The 24,939-nt window shown below is 38.3% G+C and overlaps 1 protein-coding gene across 1 annotated transcript in view; it reads right to left on the bottom strand.

Annotated features, from left to right (window-relative positions):
• THSD7A (thrombospondin type 1 domain containing 7A) overlaps window positions 1-24,939 on the bottom strand; it is a 289,030-nt gene that overhangs the window by 77,810 nt on the left and 186,281 nt on the right. Inside the window, exons 8-9 of the mRNA XM_075746097.1 lie at window positions 24,572-24,727; window positions 22,165-22,368 (exon numbers count right to left, since the gene is read on the bottom strand). Coding sequence (XP_075602212.1) covers window positions 22,165-22,368; window positions 24,572-24,727 — 360 coding nt within the window. The remainder of the gene's footprint in view (window positions 1-22,164; window positions 22,369-24,571; window positions 24,728-24,939) is intronic.

Below are 24,939 nucleotides of genomic sequence, written 5' to 3'. Positions count from 1 at the left end.
CATGCACTGGGAACAATGCCAATGTAAAGACTAAAGCTACTTAGAAATAAGTCCCATTTGAAAAAGTTTGTCATGTGTAGTCTAATATTTTATTTTAACTTCATAGGTATACATTTACATCGCACAAGAATTGAAGACAAAACTCCAACCACAAGTCAAACGTCCCTGCCCTGAATTATTTATACTCTAAGCAATAGAATGAGCCAGCAATGTGCCTTTGTGGCCAAGAAGGCCACCAGTATCCTGGGGTGCATTGAGAAGAGCGTGGCCAGCAGATCAAGGGAGGTTCTCCTCCCCCTCTACTCTGCCCTGGTGAGACCACATCTGGAGGGCTGTGTCCAGTTCTGGGCTCCCCAGTTCAAGACAGACAGGGAACTACTGGAGAGAGTCCAGTGGAGGGCTGTGAGGATGATTAGGGGACTGGAGCATCTCTCGTATGAGGAAAGGCTGAGAGAGCTGGGTCTGTTTAGCCTGGAGAAGAGAAGACTGAGAGGGGATCTCATCAATGCTTATAAATGTCTAAAGGGTGGGTGTCAAGAGGACAGGGCTAGACTCTTCTCAGTGATGCCCAGTGAGAGGACAAGGGGCAACGGGCACAAACTGGAGCACAGAAAGTTCCATCTGAACATGAGGAAAAATTTCTTTACTCTGAGGGTGACCGAGCACTGGAACAGGCTGCCCAGAGAGGTTGTGGAGTCGTCTTCTCTGGAGATATTAAAAACCCACCTGGATGCCATCTTCTGCAACCTGCTCTGGGTGATCCTGCTTTAGCAGGGGGGTTGAACTAGATGATCTCCAGAGGTCCCTTCCAACCCCTACTGCTCTGTGATTGTATAACAAAAAGTAAAAACTGGAAAGATAAAATAGAATATGACATTTCTGTTAAGAAAACTTTTTGCCATTTATCAAGTGATTTGTTCATTAAAATCTAGAATCTAGCAATAATCCATATTCAGAAACAGTACCTATGCAGTTGAACGATATTTGTCTCTTATGCAACAGATGCACATTTTGTGCTAAATTATCGAAATTGCACTAAAGGGAGTGACTGCATGTAGAATTGCATGAGGCAAAAGAGGTTTTCTTTTTCAAGGATTTAAAATGTCAAAAACTGTTTAAAGCTTTGATGGGATTTTTAGAGACTTGTATCATCAGTAAAGGATGCCAAGGAGATAGCCTTTCAAATCCACATTTCTTCCTTGAACTGTTAGGCTGGATCCAGGTAGACAATCAGCAAAGCGAGTCACTACATTAAAACCTCCTTGTGGCCTTCTTGTTGGAAAGGCCTACTAATATGTGTGCACACACCAGGGCCACTAGTGAACTACCAAACTATTTAATTGCTTCAAAACACATAAATAAACAAACAAAAAAAAAAGCCAAACCAACAAAACAAAAAACCCCAAAGCCCCTACTGAATAGCCAATTTTTTACAGACTAAGGAGAGGTAGCTTGTGAATAGCATACAGGAGGAACTGGCTAATTGTTCATAAGTATCAGTCTGTAGTCATATCACCATTCTTTTTTATCACATTCAAAAAGCAGATATGCTATCTGTGAAAATTTGGTCTAGATGCTAAAGATTGGGCTAGACCACAGAAGACCTATGTTCTGTGTTTAATGTAGTTGAATCATGTCACTCTTTTGTGTTTTTGTTTATTCATCTGTAAAATATGTCTGATATTTAAGTTTCTTGTAAAATGCTTTAAGATCTTTCCAATGGGAAGCATTCCCAGAGCTGGTATCACTAGAGACACAAGGAAACCCTCTTGCTTACTGTGCATCTTTTAATATGATTCATGCTTCAGTGCACAGTAAAAAATTGCTGTCAAATTCTGACCTGTAGTAAATGGAAAGGCAAGTGCTTAACAAAGGGCAAAATTTTTTAAAGCCTTAAAGTGAACAGTAAAATCACTACAAGATTCAATGAGGCATAGACAACAACTGAAAAAAAATCAACATAAAATCAAAATGCTGCTGGGGTCCTATGCAATAAGGCAATGAACTTGGTCTCAGTCCTGTAGCTGGAAATCAGCTATATTCTCTGAGAGGCTGAACTATCACCTGATATAAACTAAATAAAAAACTGATAATAAAGTCACAATAAATGGTATCATATCAAGAGAGTGCTTTGAACATCAATATTGGACATTTTTTTAAAATGCCTGTGTAATCAGTAAAGGACAAGAATATCAGAGTAGTATAACTAACCATGCAGTTATATTTTAAAGTTCATAAAAGTATTAATGAAGCAACTGAGCCTAAATGCTAAAACCGCAGACTTCAGACTGTACTGCTTAGTTGAATGTATTCAAATTTACTAGTATATCTGCAACTCTAAGAAAGAAGAAGACTCAGTTATGCCAATATCTTCTTTTTGTAGCTGCTGGTAGCCACACATGATAGGTCTGCTTTTACGTACAACAGACCACAGGAAACTACAGTGTATCATTCAAGTGTTTTTAATCCTGCACATTTAACATGATGATGTAAAAATACAAAAGGATGGAAAAGACTGACAGGTTAAAGCACTGCATGATCTGGATGTACTGATTATACATACTAGGGTAATATACTCTGTTGTGTGTATGTGACTATATCAATTTTCTTGGCTGATGGTTTTCTTGGCTTTTCATCATTTTCTTGGCTGATGCCTCTCTTACCAGTTTTCTTGTCTTGACAGTAAAGCTGAAAAGGAGGCACACAATGTGTCATCCATTGGAAAACTGCGGGGCACCTGAAATACTTGGTAAGGCACTCTAGAGCTCAATTTTTAAAGTGCTCAGTGTTTGTTATTAAATTGCCTTCAGTAACGCCTCTAAGCATGGAGGCTGCAGGAAAAAAATGCAGTTAGTTCCCATGATGTTAAAATCTGTGGGCTGTGCTGGTTGCCATTTACTGTTTTCTTCCTTCCCTGTGTAGAAAAATAATCAACAGTAAAGTATTGCACTGCCTCCTGTATGGGTTGTAAAGGTTGAAATGGTCAAGACTGGTCTTCATCTTGAATTTCCATGCATTTTGCTATAAGCATTCCTCCCACATAAAGATCAATACATGTCCTTATGCTGACTCCCTCGTCAGTCTTCAAATATGTTGAACAACCGCCTCAGACTGGCTGAGGAGCCAAAGCTGCTGTGTGGACCCTGCCCATCAAGAACAAAATATGCCTATCTATATTCAAAACTCATAAAACCAGATCTGTGGTATATGCTCAGTCCTGATTTTCATATGGAACTAACCTTAACCACTCTCTGTACCCAAAGTTAGTAAAGCCTATGCTTCCCCGCTAAAAAAGTTTGTACCTTCTACAATTTCACATTTTTTGTATTATTCCTGTAGATACAGAAAGATAGTTTGACTAGAAGAGGGAAAAATGCGTTGCTGTTTTTTTTTTTTTTTTTAAGTGCCTAAAGTCTCTTTTAATTATATCTCAGGGCAGAAAATAAGCAAGAAAATATCAGTCTAAAATGTAATTGTCTCAAAGTTACAAGAACGTTACAACTAGACTGCAACAGTATAGAAAAACCATCGATGAGTGTAACTGTTATTATTCTAAAGAAAATACACACACACACACACACAAAAAACCTTCAAGGAAACCACTGAAATAAGAGAAAATATACAAACTTATCCAAATTTGAAGTTCTACACTAGCCTTTCACTAGTAGTAACCTTGCCTACACATTGGCTGATTAGTCTAATGCAAAATGGGTAATTCTTCACACTACAGAAAAGCTATTAAAATTATCACAAAACCATTAATTTTTCAGATGCTAGGACACCCTATATCTGCTAATAAGCAGATAAGTAATCAATCACCAGAATAAACTAACAGTATCATTTTAATTTCTAATACTGTTGCGTTCCTTTCAAATCACTAAGCAATTAACTGTCCCCAAAGTTCACCGCAAAAGGAAAAATCCTACCTGCCTAGTATGAACTGTCACAGCAAATTAACTTTTCCTTCCAAACCATGGTGCTGCAGCAGTAGTGTGGATTTTTCTTTTTTCATTGATCAGAAGAGGTAGAGAATTATGTTGTGAGCTATGTAGAGGAAAAAGTGGAGGCCCATAATACTTTCATTCAACTTCTGCCTTTTTGCAAAATCAGGCACTTTCTATCTGTCTTCCTCAAACCTCCACATCTTACTTCAACTTTGTCAGAATTGCTGATTGGAAATTCAGTCTCATACCGTGACCAAATTATTTTTTGGCAATTATTTTTGTTTGGGTTTTTTTTTTTTTCTTCTTATACAAGAACAACTCTCTGAGGAAAGCTGTCTTTCTCATAGCACATGTCTCTAATTAAAACGCATACACAACTGTGAAAGGCTGACCCAGATTTTTCAGGAGGGAGAATTTAGAAGTTAATCTCTGAAAACCTAATCAAATAAGCCATGGTAAGGGCAAACAATAATATTTACATGCAATTCATCATTTACCATCTTGTTTAGCCCAACAATCTTAAGAGTGTTTGGAGGAAAAAAAAGGAGCACAAGGAACAGTATCTGACTGACAGACCGATTTTTGCTCTTGAATCAGTTGAATACTCGTATATAACACATACTCTGATAGGCATTAGGAAACTTTAAATGTTTTATTAATCCCAGCAGATTTCATCACATCTTGACAGTGTTTATTCATATCTGCTCCAAAGATAAAGGCTGTCAAACTGTAAGCTTTAATGTTAGTAAAACAGCGGTGTCCTTGAAAACAGAAGCAACACTGTTACCTTGTACATAATTATTTTCTGTTCTAGTTCCTGAATGACCAGCTGTCAGAAAATCTCTGCACGAGGTAGGTTGAAAAATTTTCTACATTTTTAATATTTTTAACCTCTCTAATTATTGAACACAAAGCAATATTAATGTATAATTTATATTCCCAATATAATCTACTTCATTGGTTCCAAAGTTTTTAATGAAATGATGGTGTCTATTTCCCTTGTATTATTCTTATCCAAGGAAGTTTCTGCACTCATTTCTATTGCTTAGGTGTCTAGCTGGTAGCTGTAAGTGTTAAATCAGTTGCTAATTCCCTAATCACATGCCTTTCTCTCAATTGCTTTTGCTAAGTAACATTTGCATTTAATTATGTCTTAATTAGATGATGGTTAATATTTGTGAAGTCATTTTCTTCTAAGAAGCCTAAGTAGAAATGGCACTGATTTCAATGAAGACAAATACACTAGTTTCTCACATCTGCTCATTATGCAAAAATGAAAGAAAGTTGGTCTAATAGTTTAATGATATGAAAACAGTGTAGGATTGTAAACTGTTTGATTTGGTGATTTGTGTATGAAAACTTACTGTTGTTTTGGATTCAATGTAGAATTTGAAGCAGTATCACTCAGTCTATTCCTTACTAAAGGAAAAATGATAACATGATAATTTGTCCCCTTATTCAAAAAACCATCATGAATCTCATAAAAATGGATGTAATTTTTTTTTAAGAGAAACTTGCTACCACAAGCATGTACGCCTTCACTTTATTTACAAGTTTACCGTGACTGCACACACAAACCCAGTGACATATAGAAAAGGTTACTGACTACTCCCCCTTTCACTATGCAAATACTGGAAGATATGATGCAGGTTCGGCTTTTTTTTTAAGCAAACATTTGCAATGAAAAATGCATTATGATGGCAGAAACAAATACTATACAAAAAGGAAAATGGAGCTTAGAAACTCACCATATTCAGTGTTTCTCAAATTAAAGATAATAGCATGTCAACACAATTAAGAAAACATGATGACCTTTTTAAGATTTTCTGTTCCTTAACGAGATGAAACAGCACACTTTACAAGCACTAACTTCTTGTTGATGACTATGTGCAATTTTCTCATGTATTCACATTATGGGAAAAGAAATTCGATGAGTGTGAAGACAGTGGCTTCCAGAACTCACACATTCATGCAGAAATCTAATCCCAGACATAGTACCTGAGCATTTCTACTCCTTCTCTGTAACCAAACCAGTAAATGCTACTACTACACCTCAGCTACAGCTTAGAGAGTAGCATATGTTTGCTAACCTTCCCCACAACACAGTGTATTAGCAGCTACGTAGAAAGAACGTTGAGGCAGGTAGCCCCCTGCAAGTGGTTGATAGGAAAGCTAAAAGAGGTGAAAGACATTCTGCTACAGAGATAAGACAGTTCTGGTTCCAAAACATCTTCCCTATCCTTAAGCTCATCCAAAGTTTCAGTCACGCAAATTTCAAGAAAAGTGAGTGACTGCTAAGAAATCCAGTTCAGTATTCCTTAATGCATCAGGTAAAGGCAAGGCTTTGCACCATAGACAAAACAGTTGCAGGAATTATCGAACCCCAAATAACCCTTCTTACTTTGAAATAATGACAGCAATAAAGGGACAGGTCTGAAACAAATATGAAGAAGATATTTTAAAGACGTGTATTTCTTTCTAAAATTGTTTCAGATAGGAAACATCTTTGTATGTTCTTTGGGTGTAACTGGTTAAAAATAGTGAACTTACACCTTCAGATATGATATTAATGCTTCCAGTAACCCCATTTTCATGTCTGGTAATAGAAGAACATATGTACCTCCATTTATATTGGAGTCATCTATCAGGATTACACTCATGTAGATACACTCAAAATTTGACAGAGGGAAATAAAAACAGGGAAAGGAATAGTATTTCTTTATCTTTTTTTTTTTTTTTTTAAATGTAAAATGCAGTGTCATCTGTCACATATGTATGAAGGCCAGATTAAACAACAGTACGAAAAAATAATATGTCATCACTATGTTAACTCAGTAGTCCATAATATTTGGCTGGGAAAAAAACCCAAACTTACCTTTTTCCAATAAAATGCAAACTTCTTATTTATGCTTGAAGTCTTTACTCAATGAGAATGAGAAAACTGGAAGAACCTCTTCTGCTCTCTTTGTCATCTTAACAAGAACATTTTGTGGTATCCACTTTCAAACTTTACCTATTCCTTTATCCAGTCTCTTACTTTTCACTATTCTTGGCTAGATTTACTCAGGTTGAAAAATGAAATTACATATATTTCATTCAGAAAATATGGAAAAAGGTTTTCCAGTTCTCCCTGTACTTATTTACATAATTTTGTAAGTGGTAGTGGTGATGGCAGGCACAGTACCAGTTCCCCAAGCACACACTTGGCTACCTGTGAAGCTCCCAATTAAAACAAAAAAACAAACAAACAAACAAATAAACAAACAAACTTATACATGAGGTCAGTTCCTTCACTATACACACAGAGGAACACTGAGGGTGTCTTACAGCACTAACTATGGCTTAAAAGGTAACACAGCCTTTTTGTCTCTGACACACTAGAAGTTACTGAGTGCATATTTTGTATTACGCATCAAAGACTAATGGAAAGCTTTCTTGCAGATGATACCTGCTTTGAATTTTCACTACTTCTGACACCACTGAACATCCACCAGCACAAAAGAGGCTGTGTCTGAACGATTAGTGATAATGTGAGTATCACTGGAAAAGACTGATCTAAGTAGGAATACTGAAGAATTAATCCAAATTAATTAAAATGAGACTTTGAAGGAGATTAGTTAAACTGTATTAACATTTTGTATAGCTATCCTTATTCAGAATGAAAGAGAAAGTTCTTAACAAATAGAATTAAGGCCACCTTAATTCTGAATAAGAGGATTCACATATGTGTTTAATTTAGTTTAACAAATATTATTTTTGCAGTTAATTTGGATCAACTTTCCTAAGTGTATCCAAGCTGACAAGACAAATTAAACAAAAATTGAAGCATGATATGCCTTTAGCCAAAAATCTGCTGTTCTTTATGCGATAGTAGACTTGTACCACAGGAGTAATAGTCCAATATTTCTAATAAAGACCCCAGCAGAGCACCTACACATTGCCTAACAACAGGAGTAAGATTTTCCTACTGCCTAACAGGTAGTTGAAGCTTTTTCCTGGTTCATTTGCTAATGTAGTCTTACTGAGAATGATAAGGAACAGAGAATACAAGTGTATTGATCATAACCAAGCACGGTTGCCTTCTAGTGTCAAATAACCCAATTGAACATCATCTTGATATGAAAGAAAAAGTAAGTTTGATGACAGGCTATAGTGCCATTGAGAATACAATCAATATTAGTCATGGAACCAAGTGGGATCAATATGTCAGACCCATAGGCCATTTTAAGCAGAATGGAGAAAGGAGGGGAAAAGTGCTGACAGAGCTATAAGGAAACAAGAAGACACAGTGCTGATCTGGAGGATGAGATCACTTGAAAATTCACAGTGTATTTCTAAGAACACTTGGAAAAAGAAACAACTGATCTTAAAAAGATATAGTGGATCCCAGGACCAACTGGACATTCTCATAAACTTTTCCCACTCAAGCCACCATTTATACAGAGACAAAAACTATGACTTCAAAAATAAAATAAAAAATACTTTCTCCAGTTGTTTGTAAAATGTTAAACTCCATTGTGCTTAACAGTGAAAAAAATTCCTTTGACAGACTTCAGAAATATTTGTAGTGTAATTTTGAACATTGGTAACAGTGGGATTTTAAGTATGTGGTTTTGAAAATGCAACATGTATCTATTTTAGCATTGCACTATGTCTTTTTGTTTTAGAAAACAAGAAGTTCTATTAATCACTGGGAATTATATTACTATTCTTTCACTACTGGATTTCTCATCAGATATGGACCAAAAAATACTTTTAAAATACTTCAAAAAGGTTTAATGGGTATTTTATTGTAATTATTATTTTAGACATTTCCCCCTTCCTTCCAATAAAGAAAAAATTAAGTGGAGAACAATGCCGGGAAGGGCAATGTGATGTCAGTGATTTCAAAAAAGTTCTATTAGAAATGATAATTCTGATGTGTTGATCTGAACTAGATTAACATTCAGGGATATGAGTGAGGAATAGAAGCATAAAAAGGAAATAATAGGCAAGACTAGAAAAACAGTAGCATGAAAACAATGTGTCAGCTCCACTAATGGCAGTAAAATCACAGTGCTCACCCCAGTCAATCTTTACAAGAATTCCCTACACTGAGGTACTAATCTGTATATTTTAAACAGTTACCTTAAATGGCCTGGTTTTCAAGAAACGCTAAATATCCGTAACTTTCATGAATGTCAGGCTTCTAATTTTCTGTATAAATATGAATTCTAGAGGATAACTTTATAAATTTAAGCTCAGAACTTCACAAAGTTGCATCATAAATTGATTCATAAATACTCCAGCATTGTAGTTTCATCACCAAGTATTCTCCCAGAATTTGTCCACCAACTTTTTAATATTATTCCTCTCCCTAGTGCAAGAGCATGACCCGCAGCTGAAGCGAATGACTAATGGCATGCAGCTGACAGAATATTAGATGAATTCTTCAATTTGTCAATTACCTAATGTTTCTCTACTATAAAGTGAATTTGCAGCAAGTTTACAACTATACATTCATAAATATCTGTGACACCTCTTGCTACACAAATATGCTTGTAACTCAAAAGGGGTTTTAAGAGAATAAGAAAAATTATGTTTTAGAGTAAAAGATGATTGCAAACATTTTCTTTGCATTATTCATCCAGCTGCAGCTAGTAAAGAGTTGTCACTCTATATGTAATCTGACAGCTCAATTCAATCACAGTTAAAACACAGGACCCAAGAGGTGTAAAAGAGATCACTGCCACTGTCATGTTTACACATTTCTGAGAAACAGTTTTATAATTAATTTCATGGATGCTTCTGTCCATGTCCTACTACTGGCAGATAAAATGCAGTCTTTGGAGAACATCGTTTTATCCATCTTGCAATGAATATCTTCTCATCATTACAAGTGGAGGGCACAGCATGCCTTTAGGGAGCTCAGACTGTGAATTAATCTTGCCTTTTGGAAACATTTTCATAACTGATTCCTCTCTAGAAGACGAAAACCAACCCATTCTTTTGACTTTTCCTTCTTCCTGGCCTCTGAGTATATGGATTCAGAGAAAAAGCTCTCAGCAAAGCAACCAGAGGTAAATAACACTGCATCTTATAAACCTATGCTAAATTAAGGAAATAAAATAACGTTGTCGCACAACAAAACCAAAAATAGCAGGAACACTTCTGCAAGTATAGGGACATGTGTTGGTTTTGCGTGGCAAGGTTTTGGTAGTGGGGGGGCTACAGGGGTGGCTTCTGTGAGAAGCTGCTAGAAGCTTCCCCTGTGTCTGATAGAGCCAAGGCCAGCCGGCTCCAAGACGGACCCGCCGCTGGCCAAGGCCAAGCCAATCAGCGCCTCTGTGATAACATATTTAAGAAAGACAAAAAACAGTTAGAGAGAGCTTTTGCAGCCAGAGAGAGGAGTGAGAAGATGTAAGAACATCTGCAGACACCAAGGTCAGTGAAGAAGGAAGGGGAGGAGGTGCTCCAGGCGCCGGAGCAGAGATCCCCCTGCAGCCCGTGGTGAAGACCATGGTGAAGCAGGCTGTCCCCCTGCAGCCCATGGAGGGAGGATGAGGGGGTGTAGAGATTCCACCTGCAGCCTGTGGAGGACCCCACGCCGGAGCAGGTGGAGACACCTGAAGGAGGCTGTGACCCCGTGGGAAGCCCGCGCTGGAGCAAGCTCCTGGCAGGACCTGTGGGTCTGTGGAGAGAGGAGCCCACACCAGAGCAGGTTTGCTGTCAGGACTTGTGACCCCGTGGGGGGACCCACGCTGGAGCAGTCTGCTCCTGAAGGTCTGCACCCCGTGGAGGAGATCCACGTTGGAGAAGGTTGTGAAGGACTGTCTCCCATGAGAGGGACCCCACGCTGGAGCAGGGGAACGATGAGAGGAGTCCTCCCTCTGAGGATGAAGAAGCGGCAGAAACACCGTGTGAGGAACTGACCGTAACCCCCACTCCCCATCCCCCTGTGCCGCTGCGGGGGGCGGAGGTTGAAGCCAGGAGTGAAGTTGGGCCCGGGAAGATGGGAGGGGTGGGGGGGAGGTGTTTTAAGTTTTGGTTTTATTTCTCATTCCTCTACTCTGTTTTGCTTAGTAATAAATAAGATGAATTCCCTCTCTAAGTTCGGTCTGTTTTGCTCGTGATGATAATTAGAGAATGATCTCTCCCTGTCCTTATCTCGACCCGTAAGTTGTTTTTTTTTTTTTCATTGTACCTTTTCTCCCCTGTCTAATGAAAGAGGGGAGTGATAGAGCAGCTCTGGTGGGCACCTGGCCCTCAGCCAGGGTCAACCCACCACAGGACATTATAACTTTTCTACTTTGTTAGTAAGTTATACAAGCTAACATCCTAAAGCAACAGAAATCTGACAGATTTTGCTGCGGATTTGCACCTACTCAGAGGAATGAGCTGTATCCTGGAAATAAAGCTTCCTTCCCCTACTAGGACATCACTGGTTTTCTAGAAGCCTCCCACAAGATTTAAGAAGCTTCTAGCTAGCATTATTCTTCTTTTTCCTCTCTTAAAAAAAAAAAAAAATCAAAATATTTTCTGTAGTTTCTACTTAATGTCTTTTCTCTGGAAAACACTAATGCAGTAATTTGCTATTTATAAAATAACATCAATACCAATAAAGGATGTCTTAAATCAGTAACATTAAAACCAAACATCTGATAATTCCTAGGGCAAGATTTACATAGCTGATCCATAAATTACCCCCAAAATTATGTCAAGAAACCAAATAGCAGTAAATGCCAGAATTAAAGTTGCCTTTGTATAATGCAGTTTTTTAAATTGCGTAATCACATGCTTTTTATTTTTCCACTGGGTTCCCTTCTCCTTCAGTTCACAGATTAGAAATTCTTTAATGAGTAGCTATTTGGTATTTTTAGTTTTATGCTCTTTGTTCAAGGCATGAGCCTATGTTATATTTACTACACATTAATTAAAAGTGTTATTAAAACAGAATTGGTAATTCTTCTAAGATCTTTCCGTCATGGCTATCAGACTCCCACTAATACATTTATTTTCAGAACACTCAAGATGTGACAGGTCAGTATTATTTATATTTTGCTGATGCTGAACAAAAGCAGAGCAAAATTAAACCCTGAAGAATGAGACAACTAAGGCTAGTTGTCTCAAAGACAAAGCATTCATTACTACAAAATGCCCACTTAATCCCCAGAGGGGATATATTCGTTTCACAAATGAGTAGCAGGTTCTGTGGGGAAAATGTCATGTAGGCACTATTAAATAATTAAAGACTTCTATCTGATACATTCGCATCAGGACCAGACAAACAACCTTAATTTCCTAATGTTTGCTTTGCAAGCTAAAATACTTAATTTTGACATAATATTTCTTTCCAACTGTCTAGTGTAAAACAGAAGCCAAATGAAAAACAGTATTTCTGGCGTGGATATTACACTGACTCTGGACACTTAGTGCTCTGCCAGGTGACCTCACAGAACAAAAGCAGGAGCAGACTATAACGTGCTGCATTACAGCTCTAGAAGTGACGAATTTCCTTCTCTCTTCCCCTTCTCTGGCTTCTTATCCAGCCTTATTTTCTCCAGGTACTACTCCCAGTTTGTCACCTCACTGTTCCTTTCACCCATCTCTGCCAAGTTCTCTCCAGCTGCTTGTCAAATCCTCCCTTGGGCTGACTGTCACAAGACCGAATCCCTCCCCCAAAACATTCCTAATCCCTGCCACGTAGAGACATTTTATAACTTCGAGTTCCTTACTTGCTCTCAGAAGAGAGTCCTGGAGGAAAGCAGGGTCAAATCCTACCTTTCCCCAGCTCTTAAACTCACTGCTTGGTCAGTACCAGCTTTCTCACTCTTGTCTTCCATCTCCCTTTTCACCAAATCCCAGGTACAAATCTATTTCTTTCCCTCTGCAACGGGTCTATGACTCTCTGTACTTGAAACCCTGCCAACTACTTGCACCCCCAAAATTGGAACAGATCACTCGAAACACTGGAGATACTGGGATCCTCAGTTGTTTGCTCTGATTTGGCGTAATCATTGTGGCTGAGTATGTTTTACTCTTAGTTCGAAGTTTTCTTAAGTATTCAGCAGAGATGGTGCTTGTGCAGTGCACAGGAATTACAAGAACTGCAAAATTACACAGATTATCTGAAGGGTCTTTAAGTTGCCACTTGGAACACTTATCTTGTGAAATCAAATATTTCTTGGCAGATAAGAGTTGGTTTACATTAATCAGTACTCAAAACAAATTACGACCTGAAAGAAAGGTCAGACAACGAGCCACATAAGGCTGGAAGTACTGAGAATAAAATTCCTATTTATTCTAGCTCAACATGACTGGCTAATGAAGATGTTTTAATCGTCATCATTTATCAACACACTAGTTTCGCAGCTTTGAAGTTTGATGACATCTATTGAGAAAATTTACCATTAGCATGCAGGTTCTCAGAAAATACAAATAGGCCTCTGCAACCTTTTTCTCTCAGATGGAAAATTGACTCCAATCAAATCTAATGAGAGGATACTGTCTTAGAACATTTTATCATAAAGATTAATGATTAGTACTGTGTAATACAATCTTCCAAGAAAGTGGTATTTAATTTATAACTATGTAACATTATTATTATTATATATAACTTTATTAAATGTAATATTATCTCTTCTGATTATGTTTTGTAAAAATATTTAAAGTATTTTCTGAGTCTGTTCTAGGGAGTTAACACATGACACACAAATCCAAACCCAAAGTTCAATACCGGGTCTATAAATCAAACTTTATAACCATCTGTAAGTCCATAAACACCTTTCTTTCGTTTCATAACGACATAATTTGAAGTAACAAATGCAAAGATTGTAAAGCATTAAACTGACCTTCCTAAAAAAACAGGTGTTTTGAAATGTATCTACAATTATCCTTCTCTGTATTCTTACTATGAGGAAGCCTGGAGTCTAATCAGGATTGGGTTCCTGCTTTGCAGGCTGCTCTCTGAATCAAAATTTATTCATCAAAATCCCCTCCTCCTAATTCGCCTACTGCTATTGCAGGCAGTTCTTGCAATAACTTACTTTTCTATCTCGTTGTGCCATCAAAAACAAAAGCAGGTTACTAAGAGCATGCATCGTATGAAACATGTAACTGCACCCTCTGTGGTATATTTCCAAAATATCTGTGCTTCCCGCTATGGCAACTTCTACTCGTAGACGTCAAATAAATTTTAAGTACTCCAGTACAGCTTCTCTGAAAAGATGTTATAGTACATTAGAAGAAAACACGCCAAAACCCAGCAAACTCATCTGACTGGACAGTCAAATTATGATCTATGACTCAAGAAAAAAGATTTTGGTAATTAAGTTGGCCCACCTATTTTTAACTTAATTATATTCTTTATGAACGTTAATGTCTCTGCAGGCATTGTCCACACCAAGCACAACTCTGACTTCAAAAATATATGATAAATTGGAAATAAGGGTCTGTTGCACTGTCAGAAGTGATAATTGCTTATTGCACTACGCAGATGAAACTCTGGTTTTGTTTTACTTATGCCTTTAATTGAAATCATCGCATCACATTCCAGATCAACTATTAAAGAAATTGACAAAGCAAGTGATGTATTTAAGTCATCCCATATAATGAAATCACTTCATGTTATACAAACACTAAAAGCATCCACTCTTATATGGAACTTAATAGGGATATGTCCACTTTCCTAATGTCAAGATGAGAGACAAAAAGGAATTGGTATGACATATTGAATGTGACCTTGTATTGACAGAAGAATTATCGGTTATCAAACTTCCTGAGAACTGAAATGGGATAGTTTTAGCAGTAGTGTGCACTATTTTTCTTATAGTCCTTTATACTAAATAAAGCAAATCTTGTTAAAAAGAATGCCTTAAAAATCCAATGCTCTGAAACATAATGGCCCAAGAGTATCAGTTTCAAGGTCCTTTAAAGTAACCGTATTTTACCCTCAGTAATGTATTCTTACATATAACAAACATCCAATAAAAACATTCAATAGTTTTATGTAACCAGACAAATTAAAGGAAAGAAAGGACCTAGTTATAAATTTCATATCCTATGTGTTTACAGTGAAGAACAAAGTATGCATCTTACATTTGATTTAAATGCCTCAGATGGTTAGCCAAAAAGCTGTCAGGCAGAAAAGAACAGTTCAAATCAATTCTGTAAAGACATTAGCTAGGAAATTAATATTGAGAAATGATGACTAATGCCCATATAACTAAGTTCCTGTAAGCATAAAGCAGTATGCTCTGAAAGAAACTGTCATTAGCTACTGTATTTTTCTACTAATTGACTGCTGAGCATTGGCCAGATTTTGATCTGGTTTCTCTTACAGGATTAACTCAATAATTCAATGTAATTCAAATTCGAATGTGGCTTTTCACTCTTTTAAAGAACTAAATCATAAAGGGACATAAGGTAGGCATATTCTTTTAAAATATTAATTAAAAAATCCAGCCAGTCTGATGATTTCTTCATTCAATGCATATAGCCACACAATAAAAAAAGGGCAGAAGTAGTAGACTATACAGAGCTTCCATTGATTCTCTTATTGTTTCCAATTCTGAAAATTAATGAAGACCAGCAGCTACTCATTTAGCATATATTTGATTCAAACCATAAATATATTGAAAGAGCCAATTTTTAAACCAGCCAAAATATTTTAAGTGAAAATGGTTGCACCAGCCAATCTTCAGGTTTCCCTGGTTTAAAGCCACAAGCTCAAAATTAAGAAACAAAATACAATATTGATCAGGAAACTACAGAAGAAAATTTAAACTACATGAAGAAATTTTATAAGCTTTTCTGTGAAGTAAAATTCAATAAAAGGAATACAATAAACATTTCAGAAATAAATATTTCTAAGTCTAGAGAAAAACAGTAAGGTGATTAAATCCTATAGGATTGTCATATAGCTGAAGTATGGCGTCTTCAGTCAGTCACGCTATGTGAGAATAAACACAGATAAAGGAAATGTAGACTGTTCCAGTTTGGACAGTACACTGTTTAAGGCACTCCATACAAAGTAGCTAAACTAATTGGTTTGAAATGTTTACAGCTGAGTGTCTTAAGAAAACAGACTAGTTACCTTCTATATCTTTTACTTAAATACTAACACCATTTGTTTTACCCCTGATATTGCAAACAGGGTACAGCCCACCCATGTTACATCAGGATATACTCATGTCACCGGTCATTTGAATTTGTGCTCCAGTCTCAGGAAGACCAGACCTGGGTCACCTGCATACACTCCGGTGCCAGGAGAGAACTCATGGCACTCGGCTACCGCAGCACGACTTCAGGAACAATTTTGCTACTTCAGAGAGTTGAAGGAATTTGCATATACACGAGAAGCCTTGCTGTTGCCATGGCTCCCTCTTCTAAGACTAGTCATCTTTCACAGCTGTGAGGCAGGAGATGGCCATTCTTTTCCCCTGTGGAGCTAACCGTAACCCAACAATTAGTGAGCTTAAACAAGGTCCGGAAGAAATTTGCCCTTCAAAAGTGAGATCTGTTTTATCCAAACTAACACATGCAGTGGTACAAAGCCCAGAATATTATAAAGGCTGTAATCCAATTTATTATTTACACGTTCCTACAAAACGAACAATTCCAGCCTACTGTCTGCAGATCAGAAGCACGCTATTGACACTACAGCCACGGCTAGTACCTGTGCTACAGAGTTCAGCACAAAGGTAAAAACAAAAAAATCCAACCACACCATAATGAATGAACCAGCATTTTATAGGCATTTTGAGCAGTAGTTAATTTTACAGATTTTTATGTCAGAAATTATTTTGCCATATTTACATATGAGTAATGCTAATATATCTGTTACGGAGTAGAGAAGTGGCTAGCTTTTCTACAATAGACTGAGTCTTTAAATAATACAGAAGTATTTCTGAAACAGTCTTCTTCATAGATTGCTATAGCTACACAGAAATAGAGCAAATTCATCTACTGTAAAATCACTCTTCTAAACTGCATTAAAGAACTTAATAATAGATAACATGTACATAACTCTGTGTGTGCATGCATGCGACTATGCATTAGTCTACAGCATGGAACATTAGCCACAAATCTATAATTATTAAAATAATTTACATGTGGAGTAATTCTGATCAGCTTCTGTCCAATCTTGGAGTTTCCACAACCAAAAGGTGTTTTATTCACCTACCAGAGCTCCTTTGTAAAATCCCCTGGAAGACTGACTAAGAATATTTATTCTGAAAAGGTTCTTTCCACAGTAAAATGCTGAAGTACCATTTGTATAATAAAATACATCAAAGTTCATTATAGCCTCTGCAGTGACAACCTGGGGTACTGATTGTCACATTTTTTTCAGCCTGAATGAAAACTCTGATTACTGCAATCCGCTTTGGAAAGAGAATGACAATCATAGGCCTCCAGCAACAACACGGGAGGATAATCTATTGTTTGCTATTGTCTCAAAGGCTGTAATGACTCTTATCTTTACAGCAAATTGAAGAGAGAAGCTCATTCCAATTATATAAACCAATCTCACAAACACTGTTACTTGATTCTAATTGTAAAGTAAAACACCCAGGTCAAGACATGTTATCCCAACTAATTATGCTTTAAACATATATAACAATGCAACAGTCCACAGAAAGAGAAGATACTCATCAGTATGGGGTTTATCTTATGTTAAAGCAGTACATTTAGCGTACAATGTTTATTCTGAAAATTACAACCCTAGCCTTTTTCATTTTATAAAGCAGAAGCCAAGGGGAAAATACACTTTTGTTTTAATAGACTTAAGTCCCTTTGATGCAACCTCTCCTACCCAGGCACGGATTTAAGATTGGATAATTATTTCATATGAACAAAAAAAATAAAAAAAAAGAATATTTAAGAGACTGAAGAAAGTATTGTTAAGCAAAGATTAGTTCAGTTTAATTAACATAGCAAATTTAGCTGATAATTAATGCTTTCAACACATTGTTTCCCTTCACAGTCATTTTTACCTGTAAAACTAAATGAAATTACCTGTGTACCATTTCGATCAAAATTATAGCAATACATGATCATTACACAAATTATGTATCCCGTTAATTAAACCACAGCCTTTAACTGACCATCAATGTAGTCTTCTCCAAGAAGTGCACAAAGAACACTGAATATCACAAATTTCTTAGGATGATTAATTTAAACCATGATGTTTAGACAATGGAAGAGTAGCATTCTCCAAATTTTATTTTACTGCAAGCTGCCTTGCAGCTGTGGGGCTTGGTGTAAAACTTGCCTGATTGCAAGGTGCTGCTCTCCTAGATTTTACCAAGCAGAATCTGGATGCCTGCAACAAGTATTTGGTGAAGAAGGATACCAGGGTGTATTGGGTCTGGCTGAGATGGAGTTAATTCTCCCACAGCAGCCCTCATGGTGCTGTGCTGTGGATTGGTAGCTAGCAAACTGTTGATAACACACCAGTGTTTTGGCTACTATTGAGCAGTGCCAGCACACATCAAGGCTTTCCAACATTTCTTTTTCCCCAGCAGCAGGCTGGGGGTGGGAAAGATCTTGGGAGGGGACACAGCTAGGACAGCTGACCCAAACTGACCAAAGGGATATTCCATACCATATGACGTCATGCTCAGCAGTAAGAAACCGAAAATAGGGGGAGGAACAGGGCGGGGGCATTTGTGGTTTTTTTTTTACAATGTTTGTCTTCTGGAGTAAGGGGCACACTTACTGAAGCCCTACTTCCCAGGAAGCGGCCGGACATCGCCTGCTGATGGGAAGTAGAGAATAATCTTTGCTTTTTTTGCTTTGCTTCCGTGCTCGGCTTTTTGGTTTAGCTACATTAAACTGCCTTTACCTCGACCCACGAGTTTGGGATTGTTTTTCTCCATCTTCCTTTCTCCCCTCCCTGCCTTGCTGAGGAGTGATAGAGCGGCTCTGGTGGGCACCTGTCCCCCAGCCAGGGTCAACCCATCACACAGGGGCATTCTGTGCCAGGGTAGAAGGCCAGAGTACTACATGGGAGCTACCTGGGAAGAGGTGGTGGTTTTTGCTTAGAGGAGCATTGTGTTTGTTTTAACGTGGCAAGGTTTTGGTAGCGGGGGGGCTACAGGGGTGGCTTCTGTGAGAAGCTGCTAGAAGCTTCCCCTGTGTCTGATAGAGCCAAGGCCAGCCAGCTCCAAGACGGACCCGCCGCTGGCCAAGGCCAAGCCAATCAGCACCTCTGTGATAACATATTTAAGAAAGAGAAAAACAGTTAGAGAGTGCTTCTGCAGCCAGAGAGAGGAGTGAGAAGATGTAAGAACATCTGCAGACACCAAGGTCAGTGAAGAAGGAAGGGGAGGAGGTGCTCCAGGCGCCGGAGCAGAGATTCCCCTGCAGCCCGTGGTGAAGACCATGGTGAAGCAGGCTGTCCCCCTGCAGCCCATGGAGGAAGGATGAGGGGGTGTAGAGATTCCACCTGCAGCCCGTGGAGGACCCCACGCCGGAGCAGGTGGAGACACCTGAAGGAGGCTGTGACCCCGTGGGAAGCCTACACTGGAGCAAGCTCCTGGCAGGACCTGTGGCCCCATGGAGAGAGGAGCCCACACCATAGCAGGTTTGCTGACAGGACTTGTGACCCCGTGGGGGACCCACGCTGGAGCAGTCTGCTCCTGAAGGTCTGCACCTCGTGGAGGAGATCCACGTTGGAGAAGGTTGTGAAGGACTGTCTCCCATGAGAGGGACCCCACGCTGGAGCAGGGGAACGATGAGAGGAGTCCTCCCTCTGAGGATGAAGAAGCGGCAGAAACACCGTGTGATGAACTGACCGTAACCCCCATTCCCCGTCCCCCTGTGCTGCTGGGGGGGAGCAGAGGTTGAAGCCGGGAGTGAAGTTGAGCCTGGGAAGATGGGAGGGGTGGGGGGGAGGTGTTTTAAGTTTTGGTTTTATTTCTCATTCCTCTACTCTGTTTTGCTTAGTAATAAATAAGATGAATTCCCTCTCTAAGTTGGGTCTGTTTTGCTCGTGATGATAATTAGAGAATGATCTCTCCCTGTCCTTATCTCGACCCGTAAGTTGTTTTTTTTTTTTTTTATTGTACCTTTTCTCCCCTGTCTAATGAAAGAGGGGAGTGATAGAGCAGCTCTGGTGGGCACCTGGCCCTCAGCCAGGGTCAACCCACCACAAGCATTTAAGAATTGCCTACAGGATTTGCAGTGGGTTGGTGCTGTGGGAGGCAAAGGAGATGCTTCAGCAGAGTTTTATTGGAGGGAGAGACTACTGAGGTTGGTGCACCCTTACTTCACAATTTGTTTGCTTCTACTGTATCATGCTAATCTTTCTCAGGAGAGACCTAAGCAAAAGCCACTTGGCATTACTGGTGAAGATCACAGAAGATCATTTACTACGAGAAGGAGAGGATATCAAGGAAGAGCTGAGGCAATCCACCACAGTACTCTCCATTGCTTTTACACTTGGTCAAAAGACACTGAACACATATCTTTGTGGGTGATTGGATCTTTGAAAAACAAACCATAATTGCAATTTCTTTTCTCCTTTCTTTGAAGCTGTGCCCACAACTCTTTAATCTTAAAGACTGACAGTCATATGGACAAAGTCCGACTTCTTGCTCCTTCTGTGACAGATTGCCAGTATAGGCAATGTATAATGCCATATAATTACAGCAATACATAATGCCATGTAATTCAGAAAGACAGAAAGACAAAGATTAATACAGGGAGTAAAAAAGTTAATCACAAGTCTTCCAAGTCAAATTTGGCCAAACCCAGAGCCCATGCAGTGCAGAGAGCAAATCCTGTGAGTTTGAAACAGAGCAATACTAATATCATATATGTAAAACATATTTCAAAGTTTAGAAGCTCAACTGCATGCTCCAAATGTATTATGGTTACAATAAATTATAGTAAATAAAAATGTCTATATTGCAATTTAGTAATAAATTAGGCTAATCAGAAGTTAGACATGTGAACAAATACCACTCCTCAAAATCAAAGGTAAACCAAACTATTCAAAACCTAATAAAGCAAAAAAATCCACTTTCTTTTTGTTTTACACATTTTTTTTGCTATTAAAGGAAAAGAGAAAAATTCAGAATTATATAGGAAACACTTTCATTTATGAGGAAAAGGCCGGTTTTCATCTGAAAATGTATACAAACAAAATTTCAAACAGTTTCAGTATTGTTGCCATGAAATTATTGCACTGTGAAGAGAAATTTTTTGAGAAAGGGACATAAAATGTAGTAGATTCAATATTGTAATTATAGGCTAATCTACTTCCGAGCTCTAAAAATGGTTACTGGTTCTCTTATGTGTATGCAGAAAAATAAAGCTTACACTCTAAGATTTTCAATTTAAGTCCCCAAACTCAGTTATGACCCAAATTCTTGAGCATGAAAGCTCAAGATTTAAATCTCTCTGTAATCACTTCTTATTACTTTTGACCACTTTAATTACAAAATATTTTGTGCAGCTGTTAAACACTCATCAGAGGTGTCCTCTTACTTAATCTTCTACAGGGAGTTAGAAGTCTGTTACTTTAACTACACTGTAGTCAGTACAATTATTTTAATTCATATGCTGGTCTAGACTATAATATTACTAATGAATACGGAATACTCTCACAATAGTAATTCATGAGTCTTCTGTAGATTAAAGTATTTTGTAAGCAGCTTTCAAAATTGGCTTTTGTGACTATTCGTGCAAAATCTGTTTTCTCTCATAGAGGATAATTAAATAATGGTGGTCTTTTTTTTGACCTTTTGAAGAAGTAAGACAGCTTGGTCTGACAAATCAACTCCATAACACACATCAAACCATGCTTTTTAATAAACACATTATTATTTTTCTTCCAGCTATACTTACTGCAATGCATCTTACTTTACTCACACTTTATTTGGTTCTGGACTCAGAGGATCAGCTTTGTTAGTGGGATTACATCAGGGAATTCAGTCAAATCATTGCAGGCATGAGTCTGACCTACTGAAAAACAATAGCTGTTTTCTAATTACTTTTATCAAAGTCTCTTTGAGAACCTTTGAAAATCTACTGCGTGTAGGTGAAGGAGCTTGATCCTAGAGTAACTAGAGGGCCTATCCTTTCTAACCAATACTAAAGGACATTTCTCTTTATTCCAGACAGCTTGGTCTTAACGACTGAGAAAGCTGAGACCAGCAAAAAACTGCTACACATTTGGACTACATTTTAGCGTCTTCACTCTAGTCAGTGTGGACCATGGGAAAAAGCATCTTACCATCACTGTTGATGCAGACGACAACAGGAACCTGCGTACCAGGGCCACACGGTTTCTCATTGTCAGGAATGCACTCCTCCAACCCCACAATTCTCCAGTCATAGCAGGAGGGCTCTTCACACGGGATGGCTTCCAGCAGGTGAGGGCAGTTTCCCATTCCTCCCGTAGGCTCATTGGTGATGCGTCGTTTCCTTAGTTTAAAGCCTGAAATGTCCATGAATATACAAACGGCAGAATAATTCAATTCTAAAATTCAAAGTGAATAGATTTTTATCTGTCTACACCTGAGTGAAGGGTTTTGTTTCTCTCCTGTGTAAAAGCTACCACAGATACCCAGCACGACACTGCATTTTAGAGAACCGGTGAGAATAACTTATTAAAGAAGGAAGACAGGTAAAACTTAACAAGACAATCACAAGTTTTGAGCTTATTCAGTAACCTTTGCCTTAAAGCCCTGTTTATCCTAGTCATACATATTCCAGGAGGGAGGCAGGAGTCATTTCCTGCACATCACACTTGCCAGATCCATCTCATCTAACAAATCTTGCCTAGATTACTGGGTTGACATTTCTCAAATATGTTTGGTTTTTTTCTCAGATATCTCCCAATGGGGATGGATTACCAAGTGAAATCAGCTTATAAACACATGATCTCCCCCAAAAAAACCCCAAACAAACAACAAACCAACCTACATTATCAGAAAAGGCAAGGCACAGAACTAAACCCGAGAAGTCCTATGAACAATTTTTCAGTTACTAACATCACAATATTCCCTTGCAAGCATTTAGAAATTTCCTTAAGACTATCTAAGCTCATTTTGGATCAGAGAAACTGATGGGCCTTTATACCGTGTATCATCTGCCAGGTTAATGTCAGTCTCAAAGAGCAACCCTCTCTCTCACTTTCAGAATGCCATGTTCAAATAGACATGTGCAAGAAGTGATTCTTTGTTTGAAGATATCCCTTAACTAAACTATAATAAATATTACTTTAAAAATACACTTCAATGTATCTTTGTTTTTTTATAAATTGAAGAGGTCAGCCAAATTATGTCCAAATGTTTTAACTGAGCCTGCCACAAAAGGCTGATATAATTCAAAAAAAACCCAAAACCCAAAAAACCGACTCCAGTATCTACTGCAATAAGGGAGGCAACTGATCCACAGTAAAGGCCCATTCCTGAAACATGTAGAGAGACTCGCTGCTAAAACTGGGAGGGCCTGTACAACTTTTACATCATTTCCTCAGAAAAACTGTCAATGCAATTATAAAATAAAAGATAAGAATTTCCAGATAAGAGGAAAACATTGGCAGCTGAGAAACGATCCTTGCTCATGTCTGCAGGAATAAAGTAAATACTAATACATTTCCACTAGGCAGGTGTCCAAACTACTCTCGCAAACCTAAACATTACCCCTGAAAACATAGCAAATCTTTCAGTGATGGAACGGCAATAGAAATAACAGGTTACCTGGCCATTGTACTCAGAGGAGACTCAATCCAATGGGTTGATACACTGAACTGCTTTTTCCTTCTTGAACTGATCAAGGGTGGGTCACATAACTGTGAGATAGCATTGTAAAACTTGCATTGTTGCTGCCTGTACCGAAGGGTAGCTAGCAGTGTACCAGAAAGAAGCAGCTAAGCTAATGTGGTAATTACTGTTGCTCCTTCAAGTGGACATATGTGGCTGTCCTTTCTTATGAGTGTTTTACATCAAGTAACCAAGTCTATATTCTCAATTTTTGTCAGATAATCACATTGCAGCAATGACTAGTCTAGTTTTTCTCATTTACAGCCAGAAACCTGCAGACTTCTTACATGAGTTCCTTGTCACTGTATTCTTGCTTTCCTATTTTCATGTTATACAATCTGTTCTGCATAGCAATAAACTGTAAAACGTGAAAATTGAAACCAGCACATATGTCATCAGTAAAACAGTGTCACTGATCAACAGCAAACGGTCCCAACTCTTTACGAGAGCACGCTTTACAGTCTACTAGTGAATTCTTAAGCTATCACTGAACTGGAAATCTTTGAGTGAGTTGGACACTGTGCACCTCGAAGGCTGCTTCTGTCCTCTTTTCAAGACAGTGGCAGAATTGTGATTTGAACACATATACAGACTGTATCCCTTTCAGTTTGAGAGGAAGGTTTAAAACTGGAATTGACCTGTAATAACCCAAATTGACCTCGAGAGGCTAGTAAACAGCCTACATTTTTGCCAGATCTGGTGAAGCAGTAATGCTAAATATAGTCCTAATTCAATGACTTTTTTTGATGTTTAAAGGTACTGAATATACCCTTTTTGGTACAAAATTTAATATGCTTGCATAGCCAGAGGTACCTAGTGACTTAGGAATATGAAATGATCACCATTAAAAGGCTTCACTGAATTTTTACATACCCTTCTTAGCCTGAGGGTCTTCACAGCTTTCATAGGTGCATGGTCCCCAGGCTGACCATGCTGAGGTCTCACACTCTGTAGGACAGGGGATATGGCACAGCTGGGAGGTGCTGGGCAGAGGTCCCGTACACAGCCTACGGTCTACCGGCCTCGAGGCTGTCAAAACAAAATCAACACATTTCTCACATGTTCACTGGTCACAATCCTCAGCTCTAAGTGGACAGAACCATCCTTCATTCAGAAAGGCTGCTATCATCATTTTAATCTGATGAAGTGATAGTAAAATACCTGTCTTGAAAAAATGAAACAGAAGTGAGTTTACTCTTTACATGAACAGAGTCAAATCTGATTACGTGGAGTCAGGAAGA

Source organism: Balearica regulorum, chromosome 2 (genome assembly GCF_011004875.1).
Source record: "Balearica regulorum gibbericeps isolate bBalReg1 chromosome 2, bBalReg1.pri, whole genome shotgun sequence".
Lineage (NCBI taxonomy): Eukaryota > Metazoa > Chordata > Aves > Gruiformes > Gruidae > Balearica > Balearica regulorum.
The sequence above is the reverse complement of the archived record's forward strand: the minus strand, read 5'-3'. Positions and strand labels throughout refer to the sequence as shown.